This window comes from Tamandua tetradactyla, chromosome 23 (genome assembly GCF_023851605.1).
Source record: "Tamandua tetradactyla isolate mTamTet1 chromosome 23, mTamTet1.pri, whole genome shotgun sequence".
In the NCBI taxonomy this organism is placed as follows: Eukaryota; Metazoa; Chordata; class Mammalia; order Pilosa; family Myrmecophagidae; genus Tamandua; species Tamandua tetradactyla.
This window is the reverse complement of record NC_135349.1, coordinates 38,337,533-38,357,961: the sequence shown is the minus strand read 5'-3', so window position 1 is coordinate 38,357,961 and position 20,429 is coordinate 38,337,533. Positions and strand designations below refer to the sequence as shown.

Genomic DNA, 20,429 nt, shown 5'->3' with positions numbered 1-20,429 from the left:
GAGCTATGAAGACAGGACACCGGGATGCAGGATAAATAAAGCATGATCGCCAGGGGAGGCTCCTTTAGCTTGCCGGTCTCAGCTACTGAGGCCTCTCCTAAGGAGGTGACATTGGAGCTGAGGCATGAATGATGAAAGAAAACCAACTGCCACACTTTTCTGGAGATGATGCAGCATTTCAGGCAAAGAGAAGAGGCAAGTACAAAGGATAGAGGAGAGAACCAGCCTAGTGCAGGCCGAGCACAGCAAGCAGGGCAGGGAATGGTGGGAGAGAAGGAGAAAGCCGGGCAAGGAACTTGCAGGCCATGGTTAAGAAATATGGATTTTATTCTAAGGGAAATGGAAACCTACTGGAGGGTTTTAAGGAATGGTTATTTAAACATCTATATTACTTATTCTCAACCGGATATTAATGGACCCATCTCCTGTAATAAATTTCTTGACTGGATATGAATTAACCCATCTCCAGTATTAAGCTATTTGGTGAGAGCCTGGAGGTAAGTGGTTGGAGCAGCAGACTGACACTGGAAATACCATCTTCCACTTCCTCCAGTGTCTCACATAAGCAGTCAATGGCCATTTGCCTTGGTTTCTCCACTGTGACCTGACAATGGCATCTGCCACTGCTTGAGCTCAAGGGATTATATAAAACTCATGAAAGGATCCAAATAAGGTTCCCTTCATTAAACCCATTCAATATACTGCTTGTCAGGCCACAGAGACTAGAGTTGACAGGGGAAAAAAGGTCCTGTCTAACAGCTCTTTCCTCTGCACTGGAATAAACATGCCAGAAAAACTTACTCAGCTGTGCTTGTTAATAACAGCCATTATAAAGCACACATTGTGTGACAAGGACATTTTACTTGACCCTCACTACAACCCTGAGAAGTGGGTATCATGATCCCAATTTAAGACAAGGAAACTGAGGTTCAAAAACCTTTAATGACAAAAATGAGGACCTTTAATCCTATATAGCTTAATGTAATGCCTGGATATGTTTCAGAATATATTAAGCAGATAATCAAAAAGTATTAGCAAAGTTCCTTGAGGGATGGGAGAAAAAATACAGAACTATTAAATTTTACCACAAGTGAAATCCCTGATTCTGTGTCAAACATTAGGGACATCCAAATCAATAGGCCAAGCCCTTGATCTTGGGGCTTGCTCTTGTGAAGCTTATGTACGTACTGGAGAAGCTTAGCCTACCCATGGGTATGTCTAAGAATCACTTCTGGAGGACCTCTTTTGTTGCTCAGATGTAGCCTCACTCTTTCTAAGCCCAACTCTGCAAGTGAAAGCAATGAACTCCCTCCTACATGGGACATGTCATCCAGGGGTGAAAGTCTCCCTGCAGAATCAGAGAGGACTCCCAGGGATGAGTCTGGCCCTGGCACCGTGAGATGAACAATTTCATCCTGACCAAAAAGGGGAAAAGAAGTGTAACAAATAAGGTATCAGTGGCTGAGAGACTTCAAACAGAATCGAGAGGCTACTCTGGAAGTTGTTGTTATGCAAACTTCAGTTAGACATTGCTACCTCTCATAACTTGCCAAACCCCAACCAGGACCATTCCAGCCAATCCTAAAGAACACCTAGGGCAATATATACGATTCTACAAAGGTTCCATGCACTGGGGTAACTTTCCAGAAACCTACAACCTCCAGATGGGCCCCTGCACCAGATAAGTCCTGAAACCTAGGGGACCAGCCTTTCTAGAACATCAGCTAGTTCCATCTCCCTAACCCTATTATTGACAGCCCTTCGATCAAAAAGTTTGAATGGGCATAGCCCATATCTCCTTAAAGAGTGAGAGTAAGATCAATGTGGATGGTGGAGTTATACAGAGAAGGTAAGGTTTAACAAATGAGTGTGAGTGCTGAATTATTATACTGATATTTCTTCTAGCCTCCAGTATCTTAGAGCAGCCAGAAGTAAAAACCTAAAATTGTGGAATTGTAACCCATAACAAACTCTGAAATCTGTTCTACAACTAACCGTTGTGCTGTGCTTTGAAATGTATTGTTTTTGTACACGTTATTTTTTACAAAAAAGTTGATTGTTACAATAAAAAAATATATTTATTCCTTCTAGCCTCCAATGTTCTGGAGCAGATAGAAGGAAAAATCTGAGATGATGGTATAGATGCCCATGACAAACTCTGGGATCTGTCTGTAACTACAGGTTGAAGAGTGCTTTGAAATTATTGCTTTATTCTTTCTTTGCTTTGTATATATGTTATATTAAATAATTGGAAAAAAGCTAAAAAAGAAATCTTCAAAGAACTTGTCCAAGCCTCCAAAACAAGTATACTGTGGACTACGTGAAAAGCTTTCCCAAACCACCATTCAAAGTTAGAATTTCATGTGGGGCCAGGACAAGTAAATCTCCCTAGAGTACCAAGGAATTTTAAATGCTTCCTAATAATAGGTGGGCACATTGAGGGGAAGAAAAGAAAAACAGACCTGACTCTAATTTAATATTCTTGGTGTACTCATCCTTCTCACTTTCCGCAAGACTAGTATTCTTCCAAATAAGAGAATCTCCCCAAGCCACACATACCAGAGTGATTGCATGAGAGAGAGAGCATCGCAGCATATAGCCTGTCTGCCTAAACTCAATCGCTGACACGTCGTCTTCCAGAACTTCCACCTCCAGACTCTTGTTCTTCCAGCACCAATCCTCGTGCATGATGCTTACTGGAAGAGCAAATACACAACACAAAGAGACACATGGACCATCTTCTCTCCATATCACCAGTAAAATAATAATGAATTAACTTATAAAATGTAACTTACAAATTTATTATAAAATTAAGATAGATTGATGAGAGGGAGAGAGCAATACTTAGAACAAGTAACTGCTAAAGAAAACTGAAACTAATGGCCATTAAAATCACCGAGAAAGAAATTCAATTGAGGCTAAAAGATCAGTGACAAGTAGATTTATTCAGAGATCAGCAAACGTTTTCTGAAAAGTGTCAGAGAGTAAATGTTTTCAGTTTTGTGGGCCACATGGTTTAACTCTGCTGTTAAAGTGCACAAATAACCAGAGACGATGCATAAATGAACAGGCATGGAGGTGTCCCAATACAACTTTACTTATAAAAAGACGCAGTCAGCCTTGAGTCACAGCATGCCAACCCCTGATATAATAGAAGACATACTTCCCCCTCTAAAAATAGTTTACTGTCCAAGTTACTTTTGCTACCTAATCCTTTTTTTTTTCATTGCCACCTGATCTTTGAAAAGAAAACAATGGCAATAAGTGGCTTCTTAAGAAGGGCAGGGAAAAGGGAACGAACATTTGCCAGTACCAGCTACCTCCCAGGTACTGTTTAAGGGCCTTTATAAATTTTCTTTCATTCAGTCTTGCAAACATTCTATAGAAAGGTTCTAGTACCCCTATTTTACCCAAGGAAATTGAGTCTTAGGGAGATCAAGTAACTTGCCACAGTCACACAACTAAATGGTAGAACACATCAGTGGAATCAGCTCACACTCCCTCTTTTGGCAAGCAGAAATAAAATGGCATGAGTCAGGGCATCCAATCCAAACAGAAAAAGCAGGTTGGTTGCCCTGATCAGACAGCAGTTAGCTCACCAAGCTCAACTCTTACATAACTTTCCAGTACTTAAATAATGCCCATTCCAGGTCAAGGGGCAAAGAAGAGTTAAACAAGTAAAGGCGGAAGAGTCGTGATGCAATTCTGAGAGCTAGGTTTTAGAAAGTTTAGAAAGACGGGAAGTGGGAGGGCAGTGAGGTGTCGCGCTCGCCCTTACTTTTGTACTTTCCAGGCAGCACGTTGTCAAACGTGAAGGTCATTGAGTTGACCTTGCCGGAGAGCTGGAGGCTCCGCTTCTCACCCTGGCGGCTCACGGTCTGCAGGGTCACCAGCAGGTCACCACAGGTGTCTGCAGAGAAAAGAGGGAGGGCTCCATCTGACGGCCCCCCCAAGCTTCAGGCACATATCCAAACCCTCCACCTCTACGTGCAGCTTGCTATCGTTTAGACCCTGAAAGGCAAAGCCTGGAGGGTTTCTTTGAACCTAATAGGCAGCTACTTGATTTCAACAAGTCCCCCTTCAGGTGGGTTATCAGGACCAGACAAGGAAGGCACAATGGAAAAGCAGGTATTAGCAAATACCCCTGCTGGAACCAAAGAAGATAGGAAAGAGAAAGCACCACTGCTGGGGCACCCACTAAGTGAGACCTAAGACGAAATGGGGAAAGCAACATTTATGGAGCACTCACAGGAGTTGGATAAAGAGAAAAGGTGTAAAACATTTATATCATGTCCTATGGGGGCTGAGCCTTTTATTGTAATAACACTGTTACTGACACAAAAGCTAATCTGGCTCTCGCTGTTCCGCGTTGTCCTAAAGGCTGTTCATGAACATAACTTTCACAGAGGAGAGCCTCGGAGCCAGAGAGGTTAAGTAAGGTGCCATAGGTCACAAAGCTAGGATTCAAGCCATGGAGTCTGAGTCCAGAGCCTGTGTAACCACTGTGCCACACATCCTCTCGACATGCTCACATTTAAGCCTCATTAAATCCCTCGAGAGGAGATGGATTCCATTTTACATAAGAAAAACGAAGGCTGGACAAGTAAAACACTTATGTCTCTTAGTTGTTAAGTAACAGAGCTGGGATTAAAACCTGAGCCTAATTCTATGTTCCCTTCAGACCAAAGACAGCGGGAGAGGAGAAAGATACCCAGATGTTCCTTTGCAAGCCCAAACAGAAATACTCCAAGACGAATGTTTCCTGCGCTCTCTGTGACAATCACTGAGGAAGAATTGGACGCATCGTGGCTTCTCTGAACCCGCTCCCTGGGAACAGTTTCTGCATTCTTCTTCAATGCTACCCAATGAGGAAAAGTTCACCAAAATCCCACCCCTACTCACCTACTTCTCTGAAACTCTCTGTCCTTGCTTTCAATTGACAGCTTACCCAAACAAGAGACTTTCCCAGAAACTGATGCCAAGAACTGCACAAAGGCCACATCCATCACGGGTCTGTCGGTCACAGTAAGAGGGAACATCTGGGGTTTCAGCATAAGCCCTGCTCTGCTCTCGGCCTCGGGAACCATCACCTGCGGAGCCCAGGGAAGGTCGTTAGAGGCTGCGCGGGGGCTGCTGCTCCCCAGCCTACAAAGCACTGGAACATTCATCTGGGCCCAACAACAAAGAGATTTTGAAGGGCAAAGGTTCATTTCTAAGCCTAGTTTTAGAATCACAACAAATTAGCAAACAGCTTGGGTGAAGAAAATGCATTTCTAATCAAACCTAAAAAGTTAGACTTCAGCCGTCCCATAGATATGGGCAGAAGTTGTGTGGCATCAGTCCCCATGGGGGCACAAAGAGCTGCCCCTGGTTACCTGGACGCTGGCTGAAAGCCATACACAATCCCAGTCCCTTGCTCTGGCCTTAGGCCACTCATTATATGAACCATAAATCTGTCAACACCACATGGATGACTCTTTAGTGGAATTAAGCCATTTTCTTCTATGTGCATTTCCCAGGGTAAAGAGAGGGGTTCGGGAAGGGGGTAATCGTTACCTATTTTAACCCAAGCAAAGATTACATGATAGAATTGCCCTTCCTTGGGAGAGTCCCTCATCATGCTTCCCAAAGGCTTGTCGATGTGGCCAAACTGGCTAGAAGCTGCTGTCTAACAAAGTCAGCTGTCAGCCCACATACCATTGTTCTCCCACCTTCTGCTTCCCCTATAGGAGAGGGCAGTACTAGAGGCTGACCCTTCCCGCCTCTCCCTTCCTCTCACTTGCTCTTCCACAAAGCGGAGGAACAGCGGCCGGTTTGATAAGTGAGAGCCTGAGACTGAAAAGGTCAAGTGGGCTGCCTCGGTTTCCCTCTTGACTCTTGCCCTCCTGGCCCTAAACGTGTTCAGGCATGCACCATTGTGGTGGGGCCCAGGCCAGTGTCTCCCTGCTCCTTTGCCGGCCTGGGGGGTAAATCAGACCATGCCTGCCCAGCTGTCTTCATTTCAGGGCGAGGCAGGAAATGGGAAGCTCCATTTTGGCCTTGAGTCCCAGAAGTCATGTACTTTGGAAGTTATTGAGCTGTTGGTAATAAAGAATTTATTTTCACCGCCTTTCGGATTCACAGATATTCTATAGCAGACAGAAGCTCGAGAAGGCAGAGGTGTGACTGGTAGGCAGACACTAACCCCCAATAAACATCATGAGAAACCTCTTGCATCACTTTTGAGCTGGCTGCCTGTCTCCTCGCTAACTGTGACAAGCAGGAATGTAAAGACTTAAAAATAAGTTGTGAAGTGAAATGTTCCTTCTCCCTCCAATTCTAGGTAAAATAACCCTTATAATAATAATTTTTTCCTCGAATACTCAAAAAATAAGAAACTCTCATCATACCTGGACGCTGTAGGTTCCTGGTTTCGCTTTAAAACAAAATGATCCATGAGCATCCGTCTCCACAGTGACCAAAGACTTGTCCTTGTCTTGCGATGACAGGACAACTTTGTATTTGCTCATCTGCTTGACTGTGTCAGGGAAGCGAATGATGGATATCTGACCACAGACACTGAACCTGCCCAAAAGAAGACCATTCATTCCAGCAGGAGAATTCAGTTATAATAGAAAAAGCTCTTACAACCAAAAACACACATCCCTCCTCCAGATCTCCTCCTGAAACTCATTTAATCTTAACGAAAGGACAGTAATGCAGCCCAAATGACTCTGGTTTTAAAAAGCAAACCTCAGAAGGAAGACTGGAGGTTTCTTGGCGTACGGAAAAGGCAGAGTGGGGACCCAAGGCAGTGCTGTTTGTGTGTTCTGGGGGACAACTGGCTACCCTACCCTACCCCACAACTCCCCACTGCCAAAGCAATTTTCAGAAAATCTGTAGATGATAAAAATGTTTCAGATAATTGGGTCATTGACAGCGAAGCTGCCTCGACTGAGAATACAGACTAGTCCTTAAATGCAAAGAGCTGTAAACTGCCTAAAGAAATTATGGCACTACCCAGGCCAGAAAACAAGGCAGAGTTATCAAAAATATCTCCCTTAGTTTTGATGACATATGACGCATGGATAAAAGCAACCTGAGAGCCTTGAACAGAAAAGGTAATTAAGTAAAAAAAAAAAAGCAAAGCTACAGTTGAAAATTGTTTGGAACTAAGAGCCACAAAACGGACTTATAAGTGAAAAGCCCTATTAAAGGAACACTCAAATTTGCAATGCTAAATGAGCAGTATGTAAGGAGCTGCAAAGCACACCTCCAGAAACACAGGGGAGCCGCGGGCAGTCATGGAATAAAGACGGACAGAAACCAGCTTCCTTGGAGCCGACATGTTCAAGTGCACTAATCTACCACAGCTGGGGTCCACAGTGGTGTACTTGCAGCAGACTCAAGGTTATGTTTTCTAATATTAAAGAGTAATCTGAGATAAAAATTGGTTGTTATTTCTGACCAAAAAATAATAACGAATGTTGGATCCTGACAATTAAGACATATGCTTAAGGTTGAAATACCCACTCTATCTCAAATAAAATGTAACAGAAGCAACGGAAAAGTAGTGGAATGTGAATTCTAGGAAGTATTAAATGCAGTTATTTCTTTATAGTGAAGTAACTAGGCCCAGCAACAGAGCTCACAACTCATAGTGGGGGGTCAGCAAACTGTGGGCTAAGGCAGGACTGCCACCTCTCCTTGTATGGACCCCCCAGCAAAGAATGGTTTTTATGTTTTTAAATGGTTAAAAGGAAAAAGATCAATAGAAGAATAATATGTCATGCCGAGTGAAAATTACATGAAATTGAAATTCTGGTGCCCATCAGTAAAGTTTTCTTGGCACCCGGCTGCGCTCATTCATTCACCTATCATCTGTGGTGGTTTTCATACAAGACAGCACTGAGTAGTCGCCTTGAGACCAGACAGCCCATGAAGCCTGAAATATTTATTCTCTGACTCTTCAGTTTGCAGACCCCTGATCTAAATGAAAAGGTATGTATTTTGGTTCTCACATTCTCAAAGGGTGCACTTTCCAAATAAAAGGATAGAAAGGGGGGGAGGGCGACAATGGCTCAGCAGGCAGACCTCTCACCTGCCATGCCGGAGACCCGGGTTCATTTCCCAGTGCCTGCCCAAACAACAAAAAAAAAGATAGAAAGGGGATGACTATTGATGGAATTTTTCAAAAGGACTGTCCATGTTTTCTCGATTTGTATACATTTCTAGATTTGTATACATAGTCTGTATACCTTATTAGTTCTCAGTTGAACCTCTCTGCTTCCCTAAATTTTAAATATTTCATCCATAAGATCTCTTGCAGCTCATATTCTAAACTGGAGAGAAGTGTCTATTTTTATTTACACAGTTACTCCAGTCCTCAAATCCAATAATTGGTTTAGGTTGGAAAAAATAAACCAAAAAAACCAGTAGGAGAGAGTTCTGCTACAAAGAACTCCTTAAAATTTGATACTTATCAATAAATTATTTTGTTAGGCTTTGACACATTTATGGGAAGAAATTGGTCATTTTGATGGATACTGAGATAACTCTATTCCATCATTTTGAGAGATGTCTGAGTTTGCTTTTAAAATAAATTGGGAGTTGCTGTTGTTTTTTAAGAAATACCAATGCGCTAGAAGGCAAATTGTGTTATGTTGGTCCAAAAGGAAAACGGTGAATATTTTTAAGATACTCCACAGTGTCACTTTGTTCAACCCCTATATCTTTGACCTTAACAGTCCAGGTGAAAGAAGAAAATAAATATAAATACATTTTCCCCATATTAGGGGCAGCACCTCCTCACCCATCGACCCAAATGCCCAAACAAGACACCTTGACTCCACATCACCGAGGCCTGCAGACTCTCACCCCACACCACTCTGGCGTCCTTCTACTCCTTGCTCTCTCTCTCCTGCTGGTTCCTTGGTCCCAGCCCAGCCTATCTCCTCCGGACAACAGCCACGGCCACCTACCTGGCCCCTCCACTTCTACTCTGGTCCCCTCCAATTCAGTCTCCATACAGCAGCCAGAAAAACAACTTTTTAAAAATAGCATGATCCATATGACTCATCTGCTGAAAATCCTAAGGGTTTCCAAGGCATTAGGGACAAAATCCCATCTCCTCCCCACGGCTACAAGGTCCCAAACCTCCCCAGCCTGGCTTTCGGTTCCTCCCTCCCGCTCCAGGCCTTTGAACATGCAGTTCCCTCGGTCCGGAAAGTTCTCGACTTGGCTAACTTTTAGTCCTCCCTAAAGTCTCAGCAGCCCAGAGAAGCCTTCCACAGTCTCCAACGTAAGTAAGTACCCTGCACATTGCTTACCGTAACTCCTAACCACAAATTTATTTGTTTTCTGTCTGTCCAGTAAAACAGAAGCCCCACGGTCTGTCAGTCTGTCAGTGAGCAGGACCTGGACTGGGTTTCTCGGGGCTCAGCTCGCTGGACCTCCCCGGCAGATGTGGGCCTGCTGGGCACTACCTTGACCCTGAAACTTCCTCCCTTAGTTTCGGTGAGCCTCACACCCTATTCCCCCCGAGGCCAGCCCTTAAATGCTGGCATTCCATTTCTAGCCTCCTGTTTTTCTAATTCTACCTGCTCCTTCTACGCACACAAGGTCCGGATGCCATGTGTGCCGGAATCTTCAGGACAGCTCCACCTGGTGGTCCTGCAGACACCTCGGATTCCGCAGGCCCAAAACCGTACCCAAGTCCCCTAACTGGCTCCTCTTCTTCTCATCCACACCCGATGGCACCAACAGCTACCCTGCCGTTCAAGCTGGGCCCAGAAACCACCCTTGACTGCCCCCTCCCTCTCAAGCCCAAATCAAGTTCTCCACAAAGTCTTGCTGTCTTGAACTCCTAAATATTTTTCTAATCTCTCCTCGCCTTCCCCACGAGGCTTTCTGGTCTCCTGAGCCCCAATCCTGGCCCTTTCAGAGCCACCCTCTGGAATAAGCTCCAACAACAAGCACCTAAACAAACTGCCTCGAAGCCCAAAACAATTTGCTGGCCTCTGTCCCCCACGAGGACAAATTCCCTATTTTCCACGTGGTGTGAAGAGACCCCCTGAGATGTGCCCTTCCGGCCTTCGTAGCCTCCTTACTTTCCTTGACCTGCCCAGCATTTGATGCTCCAACAACCCCAAGCTTTATGATCCCATCCACATGGGTTTGACACTGAACACCTCTGCTTGTGCTGCCCCCTGCCAAGGAGACCTGCAGCTCTCCTTTAGGTTCAGCGGGCACCTACTGTCTAAGAGAAGGAAGGTGAGAGAAAGATCCAAGAACTGGCTCCAAGGCCTGTGTTCTCGGCATTACAAGACCTGGCTTCACCTGATGTCACTCTGCCAGTTTCATAACAGGATGGCCCCTCACACATTTACTGTACATAACTACAAGCAGGAAGAATTCTGATAATGACCTGAAGCATCTTATAACAAACGTTCTCAACCAACTGTACCATTTTCAAAACAGACTAAGCAAAGAAAGTTCCCAGAGAGGCAGAGTCAGTCGTGACCTTAAGAAATCCATCTTGACTCTGAGGGCAAGAACATTTCTTAGCATCCAACATACAGCTACCTTCTAATGGTAAGATTTAGCAACAAACTGTCTAAAGAAGCCAGCCTGAATTTCTAAACAGGTGTTCGAAACTGGATGTTGATCCTTAGGAGAACAAACGCACAGTCAGATCCATTCTGTTCTCTGTTGGTCGAGCTGCAAAAGCTTCTGGCGTTTTCAAATCCAAACACAACAGCCTTACCCTGTTGCAATGATGTCGGCCAGCTGAGGTGTGTTCGGTGCAATTTTGATTGTCACAGTTTCAAAGTAGAGGTGCTCCTTCTGAGCATGGATGGTATAGGTCCCAGTAGTTATGTTCTCCAGGCGGAATGAGCCATCAGCTTTTGTTCTGACTGTAAAACAAAAGCAAGCAAATAAAAGAGGAGACAGTCAACAGCCTACATATACACCAGGAAACTCGCAACAAAACCTGGCTAATTTTCAGGTAGTCATTAAGACTTATGTTTCCTTTCCACATCTCTCTCCAGGACCAAAAAATAACACCAGCCAGCAGTCCCAGGAGCCGAGGTGTCTGCCCACCTTTGATCTGATTATTCAGGGTGACGACTGCCTCGGGAACTCCTTCTCCTTCAGGTCCATTCAAGACCTTGCCGGTGACCGAGAACCCCATGACGTGGAACACGGGCTGGAACGTAAAGAACGGGAAGAAGGTTCTCGCCTGGCTGAGCTGCAAAAGCCTTCCTCATGCCACCTGCCCCATCATGTGCATGTCCTCCCACACTGTCCATGTGCCACCCAGGCTCCAGGTCGACTCACCCACACAGGCTGCACCCCCCAGCTGGCAGCACCCTCCTCTCGGCCTTGCTCACAGCCAACCCCCATGCATCCTTCAGGTCCTGCCAGAACGCCATGGTCCCAGGGGAGCCCCCAGTCTCACATCACATGCTCTGCTAGCATGTTTTGCCTCTCCTGAATGGCACATATGTGGGCTAATTTAACATCTGTCTCCCTATGAGACTAGAAGCTCAAGTGAGGAAGGACGATGTCTGCATCTTTGTTGTGTTCCCACTACAATGATATTTGTTGAACGAATAAAAAAGATCTATAGACTCGCTTTTCAGGTTTAAGACTGCTGGCTGGGACTTTACAAAGCTTCCCCTCCCTCACTGCTCTCCGTGTCCTCCTGCCTGGAAGTCCCATTTTACTGAGCCATGCCACCCTGCAACCTCAAGCTTAAATCCCTGAGTCCCCATGGACCTGCCTCTCCACACCTCCAACATCCGCCAGTCCCGTGGATTCCATCCCTGCAAGGTCTTACGTGCTCTTCTCCTCTGCCTGTTCCACCATCGCAACCTGCGATCAAGTGCTGGTTAACTCTACCTAGAGTCCCTTAACCCTGAGCCACTACCCTTGCCATGTGGTTCTAGTCCGGGCTTCTGTGGGTCTCGGGGCCCATTCGCTGGTGAGTATGGTGTCTTGGCCTTCTCTGTAGGTGCTAGGATCCGGCCACACTGACCTCTGGATCCTCAAGTATGCCACATGCCTTCCCCACATGGGGCTTTTACACCAACTGCTCCCTCAGCCTGGACCATTCTTCTCTCACATCTGGTGAGGCTCTGGGAGGAAGCTACTCTTTATCACTCAGGACTCAGTTCAGACTGCCACCACCTCCAAGAAGTTCTCTCTGACTACCCTACCTCAAGCAGCCCAGTCACAGTCTAGTATACTAACCTATTTTATTATCTTCATCAAATCTAGTAAGATCTGAAATGCTTCTGTTTGATTTCTTATTTTATAGTCTGTCTCCCTCCCACCAGAATGTAAGCTCCATGAAGACAGGGGCCTTTCCTTTCTTAATTACCTTGTACACAGTTAGCACTCCATAAATGATTCTTGAATAAATGAATGCATATATGCAGCAGCATTTGAAATATAGCTTTAAAAAAAAAAAACTGAAAAGGCTTCCTTCTTATTCAGTAAGTCATTCTTGAATCTTCCAAAAAGACGTGCTTTATACAGTCTGTTCATTCAGTTATTTTTTTTTATATTTACTCAACAATCATTTCTCTGAGGCAATTACTAAGAAGGTAATTAATCAGTCATATGCTAGGAATACAAACTACGAGTTCCTGACCTCACAGAGATTACAAGTTCTCTCTCTCTCTCCCCCTTAAGTTCTCATTCATTGCTCTGTTTAAAAACTTGTATTTGGTCAATATCTGGGAACGTCTTTCCCCACTAACCTGCCCTCATCGTTTTCAGCAAGAAAGCACTTCATATTCTTACCCCAACTCCCCCCAGCACACAGAACAGTGAAATGCTTTATTGACTCTTAAAAAGCAGAGCTGGTACCCCACTGTGTACGTGACCTAAAAGCTAGCTCCCACCAGTTTAAACCACTTTAACGCTGTTTTTAAATTCAACATTATGAGAAAACGATTAAAATATAATTTTTGCAATAACTTGAACATAGGGTGGTCCACTTAAGAAAGACTTTATTTTCTTTTGGGATTTGCTCCCCTGAAGGGGAAGAGGGAGTAAACCATACTTAGATCTGTGAGAATGCTAAAGACAGGGAATGGCAAGTGCAAACGTCACCTTCACAGGGAGGACATGCCCAGAATATAAGAAGACAATCCCTGTCTCCACCCAGAAGTTATCTACTCTCCTTTCTTGCTTTATTTTTCTATAGAATATGTACCATCTTCTAATATTCTTTCTAACTTATTTATCCATATAAACATTGTCTCTTTCCTCCCATCAGAACATGAGATCCATAAGGACAAGAATTTCTGCTTCTTTTGGTCACTGCCGTACAACCAGCCCTAGGAAGAGTCCCTGGCACACATGTCATTGACATTCAGTAAATATATCTTGTTGAATGAAGTATATATAAATAGGGTTCAATTCTCCGAAGATGAAGAAATTATGCAAGAGAGATGAGGTATCTAGTGAATCCCAGGTTAAACCTGGATACAGTACAAGGTTCCATTTTTTTCCAAGCTTTTCTAGATAAAATATTGATTTTTTTTTTCATCTGGTTTGCAACACCTGTCCCTCCAGGCGCTGGGGAGGTTTTACCTCAATCCTCAGGCTGTCATGTTTCACTGTAAAGTCAAGTCTGGAAGGAGCGACATCAAAAGTAATTCTCTCCCCTCTATAGAAAGGAATCTGAAAGGAAGAGTCTGTTAATTAATAAGAGCCAATAATATGATTTGATCATTAATATCAACAATTCATCCTGCAGCCCACAAATGGCAGGGGGTCCAGGGCAGGCCCAGAGAAACCATGAATCATATCAGCCGCTAATTTTAAAAGAGGAAGCCCCATGCTTTTTGCAGCTAGGACTGAGGGGTAAGAGCTTATCTTTTTTTGGTGTTGTTTTTTTTACATGTTATCTTAAGTAAACATTAAAAAGAATATTCTCATAACTACAGGCCATTTGTTCCTTCAACACCCAAGGGCACTGGCTGTTGTAAGAGTTCCAAAGATAAACGAAAAGGGACTCTGTTTCACTCACCACAGTATAGCTCCCACTTGGCAAGGAATAGAAGGAGAACAAGCCATCTTCCTTGGAGACCACGTAGCACAAATACACCAGACTCTCATCTTGGGGCTGGAACCCGGGCACAGGTGAGACGTTGCAGCCCAGGACATCCTATGCCAGGAAAAACAATTGCTTTCTTTTTCACGTATATGTTCTGATTATCATCCAACAGTCACACCAAAGGATAACTTTTGTAAGTTATGTCACAAAATACAGATTTCTGAAATCTAGGTCATGATCACACAGATAAAGGGGGAAAAATATTTACATTCGAGATGAAAAGTAAAAAACTGGCAGGCTTCCTGGAAAAAAACAATATGACTGTCCTCTACAATGACTCAACCATTCTGCAAGGAAAGACCCGGAGGCTCAGGAAGATGAAGTTGGAACAGCCCAAGGTCACATGGCTAGTAGGTGGCAGCACTGGGGTTTGAACCTGGCTCTGCTTTTTAGCAAAGCCCAAGTACTTTCCACCAAACTCCACTGCCTCCCAGTGTAGCTCATTCAATTTCTTTTAAGTCAACTGAAACATAATGATCTTATATGCCAAGGCTAGAAGTCAACCTTAACTGCCTTTTAAACAGTGTATTCTCAGCTTGTGTGTTTATTCACACCCACATACAATCTCTTCTGTTCTTCCCTTTTCTTTGCTTACCTCTTTAGTTACCAAAGAAGAAAAGAGGAGGAACTTGACCCCTTTCATGGGTTCCCCATCACTTCGGACAGAGCCAGACACGTTATAACCAGCAACTATGAGGGGACTAGCCACGTTGGCATTGGAGTTGGTGACACGTACTGTGGTGCTGGCCTACAAAAGAAATAATGAACAACTTTCAAAAAAAATAAATATTTGCCAGGTGTTTAACAATACAAAGATAAGCTTAAGCTAATGTGGTAACTGGGGGAAAAAGCAATATATAAAATTGCATATACAGTGTAATCCCAACTTTAACAACCGAATAGAAGTGAAAGAGAACCTGGCAAAATGTAAGTTAACAACGATTTCCTCCAGGTGGCAAGATTTTACATCTTTTATGCTTTTGCATCTTCCTAAATTTTCTAACTTTTGTTTCCACTTTTGATACACTTCTATGTATTCAATTTTTTCAAATGAGCGTGTTTTATATTTTTCCATGTTTAATGGAATAGGCACATTGTTTTTAATTTACGTAAAAGTATAAATTATATGCCGAAAGTGCACCTATCCTGAGTGTACAATAATTTTCACAAACTGAACACACTATGCACCCAAAGCTCAGAAGCCCCTCACTCCTACCATCACTACTCCCCTAAGGGTCATCATCGTCCAACTCCTAACAGCTTGATCTACTTTAATAACAGTACCATCCTAAATTCATAAACCCACGTTCCTTTTTGCCTACAATTAACAAACAATGAAAACCTCACAATATATATATTTATAATGTATAAACTGTTGCAGTTTAAATAAAACATTTAAAAATGTTGCCCCCGGCAAGAAAAACCCTGAGAAACAAGTCACAATGTACAGATACACCCAGGTGTGCTCCACTGATTATAAATACATAAAACTTATAAAGTGAAAACTGAAACACTGACTCTGATGCTTCTTTAGCAAGAATGAGACAGTCTCGAAACTGATGTAAAAGCCAACATGTTGAAGTTTCCTTTAAGTGTATTTCAATTGCTAAGAACTTTGTTTTCTGTTCTTTCAAAACCTAACATAGTTTTCTTTCTCCCTTTTTAGCTCTTAGTATAAATTATTTCAGTAAAACAAAAAGATAGAGAGTACTATAAAGAACACCTAAACACCCTCTAGCCAGCTAAAGAAATGAGAGTAGAAATACAATTCAGTGCCCCGTGTATCCCCAAATCCTTTTGCTCTCATCTTCTATGGACATCAGTGTTCACATGGAAATGGAGTTTGCCATTCCCATGCACATCTACATTTGAATGCATCTACCCATAAACAGGAGTTATTATGAACATTTTGATCACTCTAAACAGGAGCATATTTCCTTATCCTTCAGCAATTTGCCTTTTTCTTTCAACATTAGGTTTTGAAATGCAGTCACAGTGATATATGTAGCTCTGATTCATTCGTTATTGCTGTTGCATAGAATTCTATTATGTGTAGAAACCACATACCATTCTCCTCTTAATGAGCACTTAAGTTGCATACAATTTTTTGCTGTTACAAACAAAGCTGCAGTAGACATTCTTACACATTTCTCCTTGGGTACATGTAATATAAAACAGTTTCTAGAATGAGTGGTATATTTATAGATTTCTGCTTCAGACTGAGAAAAGAACAAATGAATCTCATCAGGTCCTTCTGGTGTTGATTTAGCTTAAAATAGTTATAGTTAAAAACAGACTTACTTCACAGCAAGAAGACAACATTGTTACCTAGAGCTGAAAGCAACAAAAGCAAGCATCTGCTACGGTGATGGAGTTTTACCCTCTAAATACTAACAACTTATCAATGGCACCAGATATAATAAAACTGTTTCTTTATCTAATTCTAAAAAACCATAGACCCATTTCAGATACTAAATTGAAAACCTCTACATTTGTCCCCAAACCAGCATACTGTTGGCCCAGCTCTAGATGTCATTGAAACACTCACCTCTTTCAACGCCCAGGTCGGATGAGTTGCAAGGATTTCATAATCTCCAGGAAGCACTTTAAAAAATGCAAACCTACAAAATACAAAATGCCACTTAACTTTCTCCAAACAACCTGAGCATCTCTGATTTTACAACCACTGGTGACACAAGATATGACATTTGAATTATCACAAACTTGCCATGAGCTGGTGAAATGAGAATGAATGAAATTCAATCCTTCACTATAAAAATCCACATTAAGCAGCACTAATTGAGCATTCACTGTGTGCAAGGATAGGTCCTCAAGTGCTGACACAACTGTTTATTCATCCCTTGATTTCCAAGATTTCTGTTATAAAATCAGTCATAGTGATTTAGCAGGGAAGTCATCTGCCTAGGTTTTCAAAGAGGTCATTGGCATGAAGTGGCAAGGAGAAGGGAAGTGACCAAGTTCAAAGGAACAGAAATGGGAAAGGAGAAGCAGTGTGCAAGGGACTGAGAGCAAATCAGACTGGCTGAGACAGATGCTAACATAAGATGACACTGACAATCTATGTAGGATAAAGAGTAAAAGCTCTGAATCCTATGCAAAAGAACTGACATCTACTCTTTATAAGAAGCAAATATAAGCCTTTCAGGGTTTTTGCTCAAAACAACAGTGGGAAAACCAGTACCCGACAAGAACCTTCTAGTGGCTATAGGCAAAACTAGTTCAGAGTGGGAGCTGAAGGCTGGAAATGCTACCATAAGATTCAGATGTGCTTAACCCTTTAAATTCGCAAAGGACCTGACAATTAGAAGGCAGATTCTAGGGTAATGAACTACAAAGGTTACTCAGTTTCTTCTTCTGTGGTGGTGCTTTATTATATTAAATATTGGCTGTGATAATTGCACAAGCTCTGGTAATTGTTGTACTTTGGTACAACAAAATAGAAATTGCCATACTGTTTGGTCTTAGGAAGGTTTAGCTTCTCCTTCCTTTCCAGGGTATCCCAGTTCAGCAAATTACTCTCATTGTAGATGAAAAAGATTCAGAAAGTTCAGCTTTTCCCAGCAAAGTCCAAGAGCAAACTACTAGCCTAGGGAAAATTCAAGTTTCCTATTCCTTCAATAGACCAGACCTGGAGAGCCATCGATCTAGCAGAAATAAATGTTATTTTGAAAAATGAAGAATAATTTCAATAATGATCAAAATAATTGGATGACTCACTGACAGATTCATTACAGACTTGTATTTTGCAGTTCAATCAGTTTTGTGTATTAAAGTAGTTAATAATCTGAATGTTTTCAAAATCATCAGTGAATTATTCAGATATTAATCTCAGCGATATCTGTTAACATTTACAACTCAACTAAATAAATCTGTTATATATATGTTTTAAATTTGACTCTGCATGGTTAATTAATTATAACTCAACTATAAAATGCTTCTGATGTAATAATAACTGATTTTTAAAAATCATTACATGAGCTAACCTACATTGAGTTCAAATTTATTAAGCACTTACTTTGTGCCAGGCAGTTTGAAACAATGATATCAATATATTAATTAATTTAATCTTCCCAGTAACCGCATGAGGTAAGTTCAATGATTATCCTTCTTTATAAATGAGTAAACTGAGGCACAGTGAGGTTAAGTAACTTGCCTAGAGACAAAGAGCTAGCAGATGAGGTAGGCAGGATTCAAATCCAGGCTGCCAGGCTCCAAAAGTCAGTCCCAACCATTAAACAATAACCCACCATGGGCCAGGCCCTGTAGTAGTTGCCACATTTAATGGGTCGAATAACTTCTATTTTACAGATGGGAACCTGATGTTCTGAGGGGCAGGGACTTACCTAAAGTTAAAGGGTCAAATCAGGATTCAATCCAGGTCCCCCTGAACCCAAAGCCCCTGCCCGTCACAGCCCCGCTCAGTGCAGGATCACACAGGCACCACTCACTTTCCGCCAGGCTGCGTAACCGTTGACTGGATCTTCGCTTCAGTCCCCGTGTTTCTCAGAGAAACCTGAACTCCTGCCGGGCCCAGGGGCTGCCCTTTGCTGAGGACCTGCCGTGGAGGAGAAAGTTAGGACCTGACCTGGAGCAAAGCATTCCTCTCAAAGGTGCTGTCAATCCCACCAAGTTCCAGGATGGAGCCCGGGATCGTCTCTGGGTCAAGGACCCCTTTGAAAATACCACTTAAACCATGGCTACCTCTCCCAGGGGGAGAATCAGTAACAGTAAATAATAACCTGTTTCAGGGAATCTATGACACCATCAGTTAAAGATGCGTCATTCATTTACGAGCCCATAAGAAAGGAAAAGCACCCAAGATGGGGAGTCTAATAAGAAACCCACTCATAAAACTGGGGTGCCAAAGAGCCACTCCTGATGAAAAGGTAAAGGAGAAATAAACCTGCCATGAACAACAGGAGAGCAAGGAAAAGTGCTTATCTCAATCTTGGTACTAGACAAAGAGAAGGAAGAAAAAACAACTCTCCCCATAAATAACTGAACTGGAAGCTGCTGCTCAAACAGTTTAGCAATCTAAAGCCACATTGTCAAGACGGTCCAAAAAATACTCACAGAATTTAAATAGAGTGAGTGGGCCCTGGGTGAGTGGCAGGAGGGAAAGCAAATCTTCTTTGCAAGAAGCCAATTTCAATGCACCTAAAGTGTCTGTAATGTGTCATCAATTATAAAAATTACAAAATTTCAGAGATGGCAAACATGAAAAAAAGTCTTCAAATCAGAGACAATACACCATAACAATAATCACATCGTCAGAACTAATGCTTTATTAATTGCAGAAGATGAGTTAGGCATAATGCTAAGTCCTCTCCAGACATTATCCCATTTAATCCTCCAAAAGTCCTATGAAGTGGGTACCAGTGTTACTCTTTTTTTTCAGGTGAGGACACTGAGGCACAGTGAGGTAAAGGGACTTGGCAAGGCCACATGGTTAGCAAGAAAGAGTGTGGGGATTCTACCTCCAGTAGGCTGGCTCCAGAGCTGGTGCCTTAGTTACTTACACTACATCCAAGAAGGAAACCTGTCCTGCTCTCCCCACATTCTGGCCTCTACCCACAGGGGAAGGGACTAAACCCCAAGTCTAGGGAATATGTTCTTCCAATCCACATCACTGTAAAAGTCCATCCCTTATACCTATACTCGAACGGTCTATACTCTGGGGTAGAAGGGACAGGGGAATGACCAGCAACCCAAATGTCACCCTTAAAAATATCAAGTATGTTTTATATGCAAGTTTTAGAGTTCACAGATCTTCTTGAAAGGTATCTGGAGGCCCCAAGTGGGATCAAAGCCCCCAAGTTAAAAAATCCCGCTTTCCAACTATTGAAAAAGTTGAAAAGTGATCAGACTTAGACTAGAGATATGAATGCAGCTGACCTAGATAGAACTAACGTAAATCAGAATACAGGGTAAAGGATGCTATGGTCCATATGTTAAAACTTAAACTTCTGTGTGAGACCAAAAGGAGAGATTTTATTTGGTGCAAAATTTATATTTTGGGTAGCACACTATCTAATTTAACTTCTATAATCGGTTTATTTGAACACCATAATTAAATGGAATCTTGAATAGGGCATGAGATCTTCTTGGTTTGCACAGGTTAGTGTGATACCCCAATATATCCCAAAGTAATCTGAGCAGAGAATAAAACAGAATTTGCAAAGTCCCCTTGGGAGACTGGGGAGACAGGAAGAAACATTTAACTTCCCCATCTGGGGAATTCCTAATATTCTCACAAGCAGTGGGACAACCAATTCAATAGGCTGAGTCCTCTATCTTG

The 20,429-nt window shown here is 42.7% G+C and overlaps 1 protein-coding gene across 1 annotated transcript in view; it reads right to left on the bottom strand.

Annotated features, from left to right (window-relative positions):
- Positions 1 to 20,429, bottom strand: part of LOC143667439 (BOS complex subunit NOMO1) — a 58,826-nt gene that overhangs the window by 26,830 nt on the left and 11,567 nt on the right. Inside the window, exons 5-15 of the mRNA XM_077141676.1 lie at positions 18,580 to 18,686; positions 16,659 to 16,731; positions 14,706 to 14,858; positions 14,024 to 14,161; positions 13,585 to 13,674; positions 11,083 to 11,188; positions 10,745 to 10,895; positions 6,390 to 6,564; positions 4,949 to 5,090; positions 3,779 to 3,910; positions 2,560 to 2,696 (exon numbers count right to left, since the gene is read on the bottom strand). Coding sequence (XP_076997791.1) covers positions 2,560 to 2,696; positions 3,779 to 3,910; positions 4,949 to 5,090; positions 6,390 to 6,564; positions 10,745 to 10,895; positions 11,083 to 11,188; positions 13,585 to 13,674; positions 14,024 to 14,161; positions 14,706 to 14,858; positions 16,659 to 16,731; positions 18,580 to 18,686 — 1,404 coding nt within the window. The remainder of the gene's footprint in view (positions 1 to 2,559; positions 2,697 to 3,778; positions 3,911 to 4,948; positions 5,091 to 6,389; positions 6,565 to 10,744; positions 10,896 to 11,082; positions 11,189 to 13,584; positions 13,675 to 14,023; positions 14,162 to 14,705; positions 14,859 to 16,658; positions 16,732 to 18,579; positions 18,687 to 20,429) is intronic.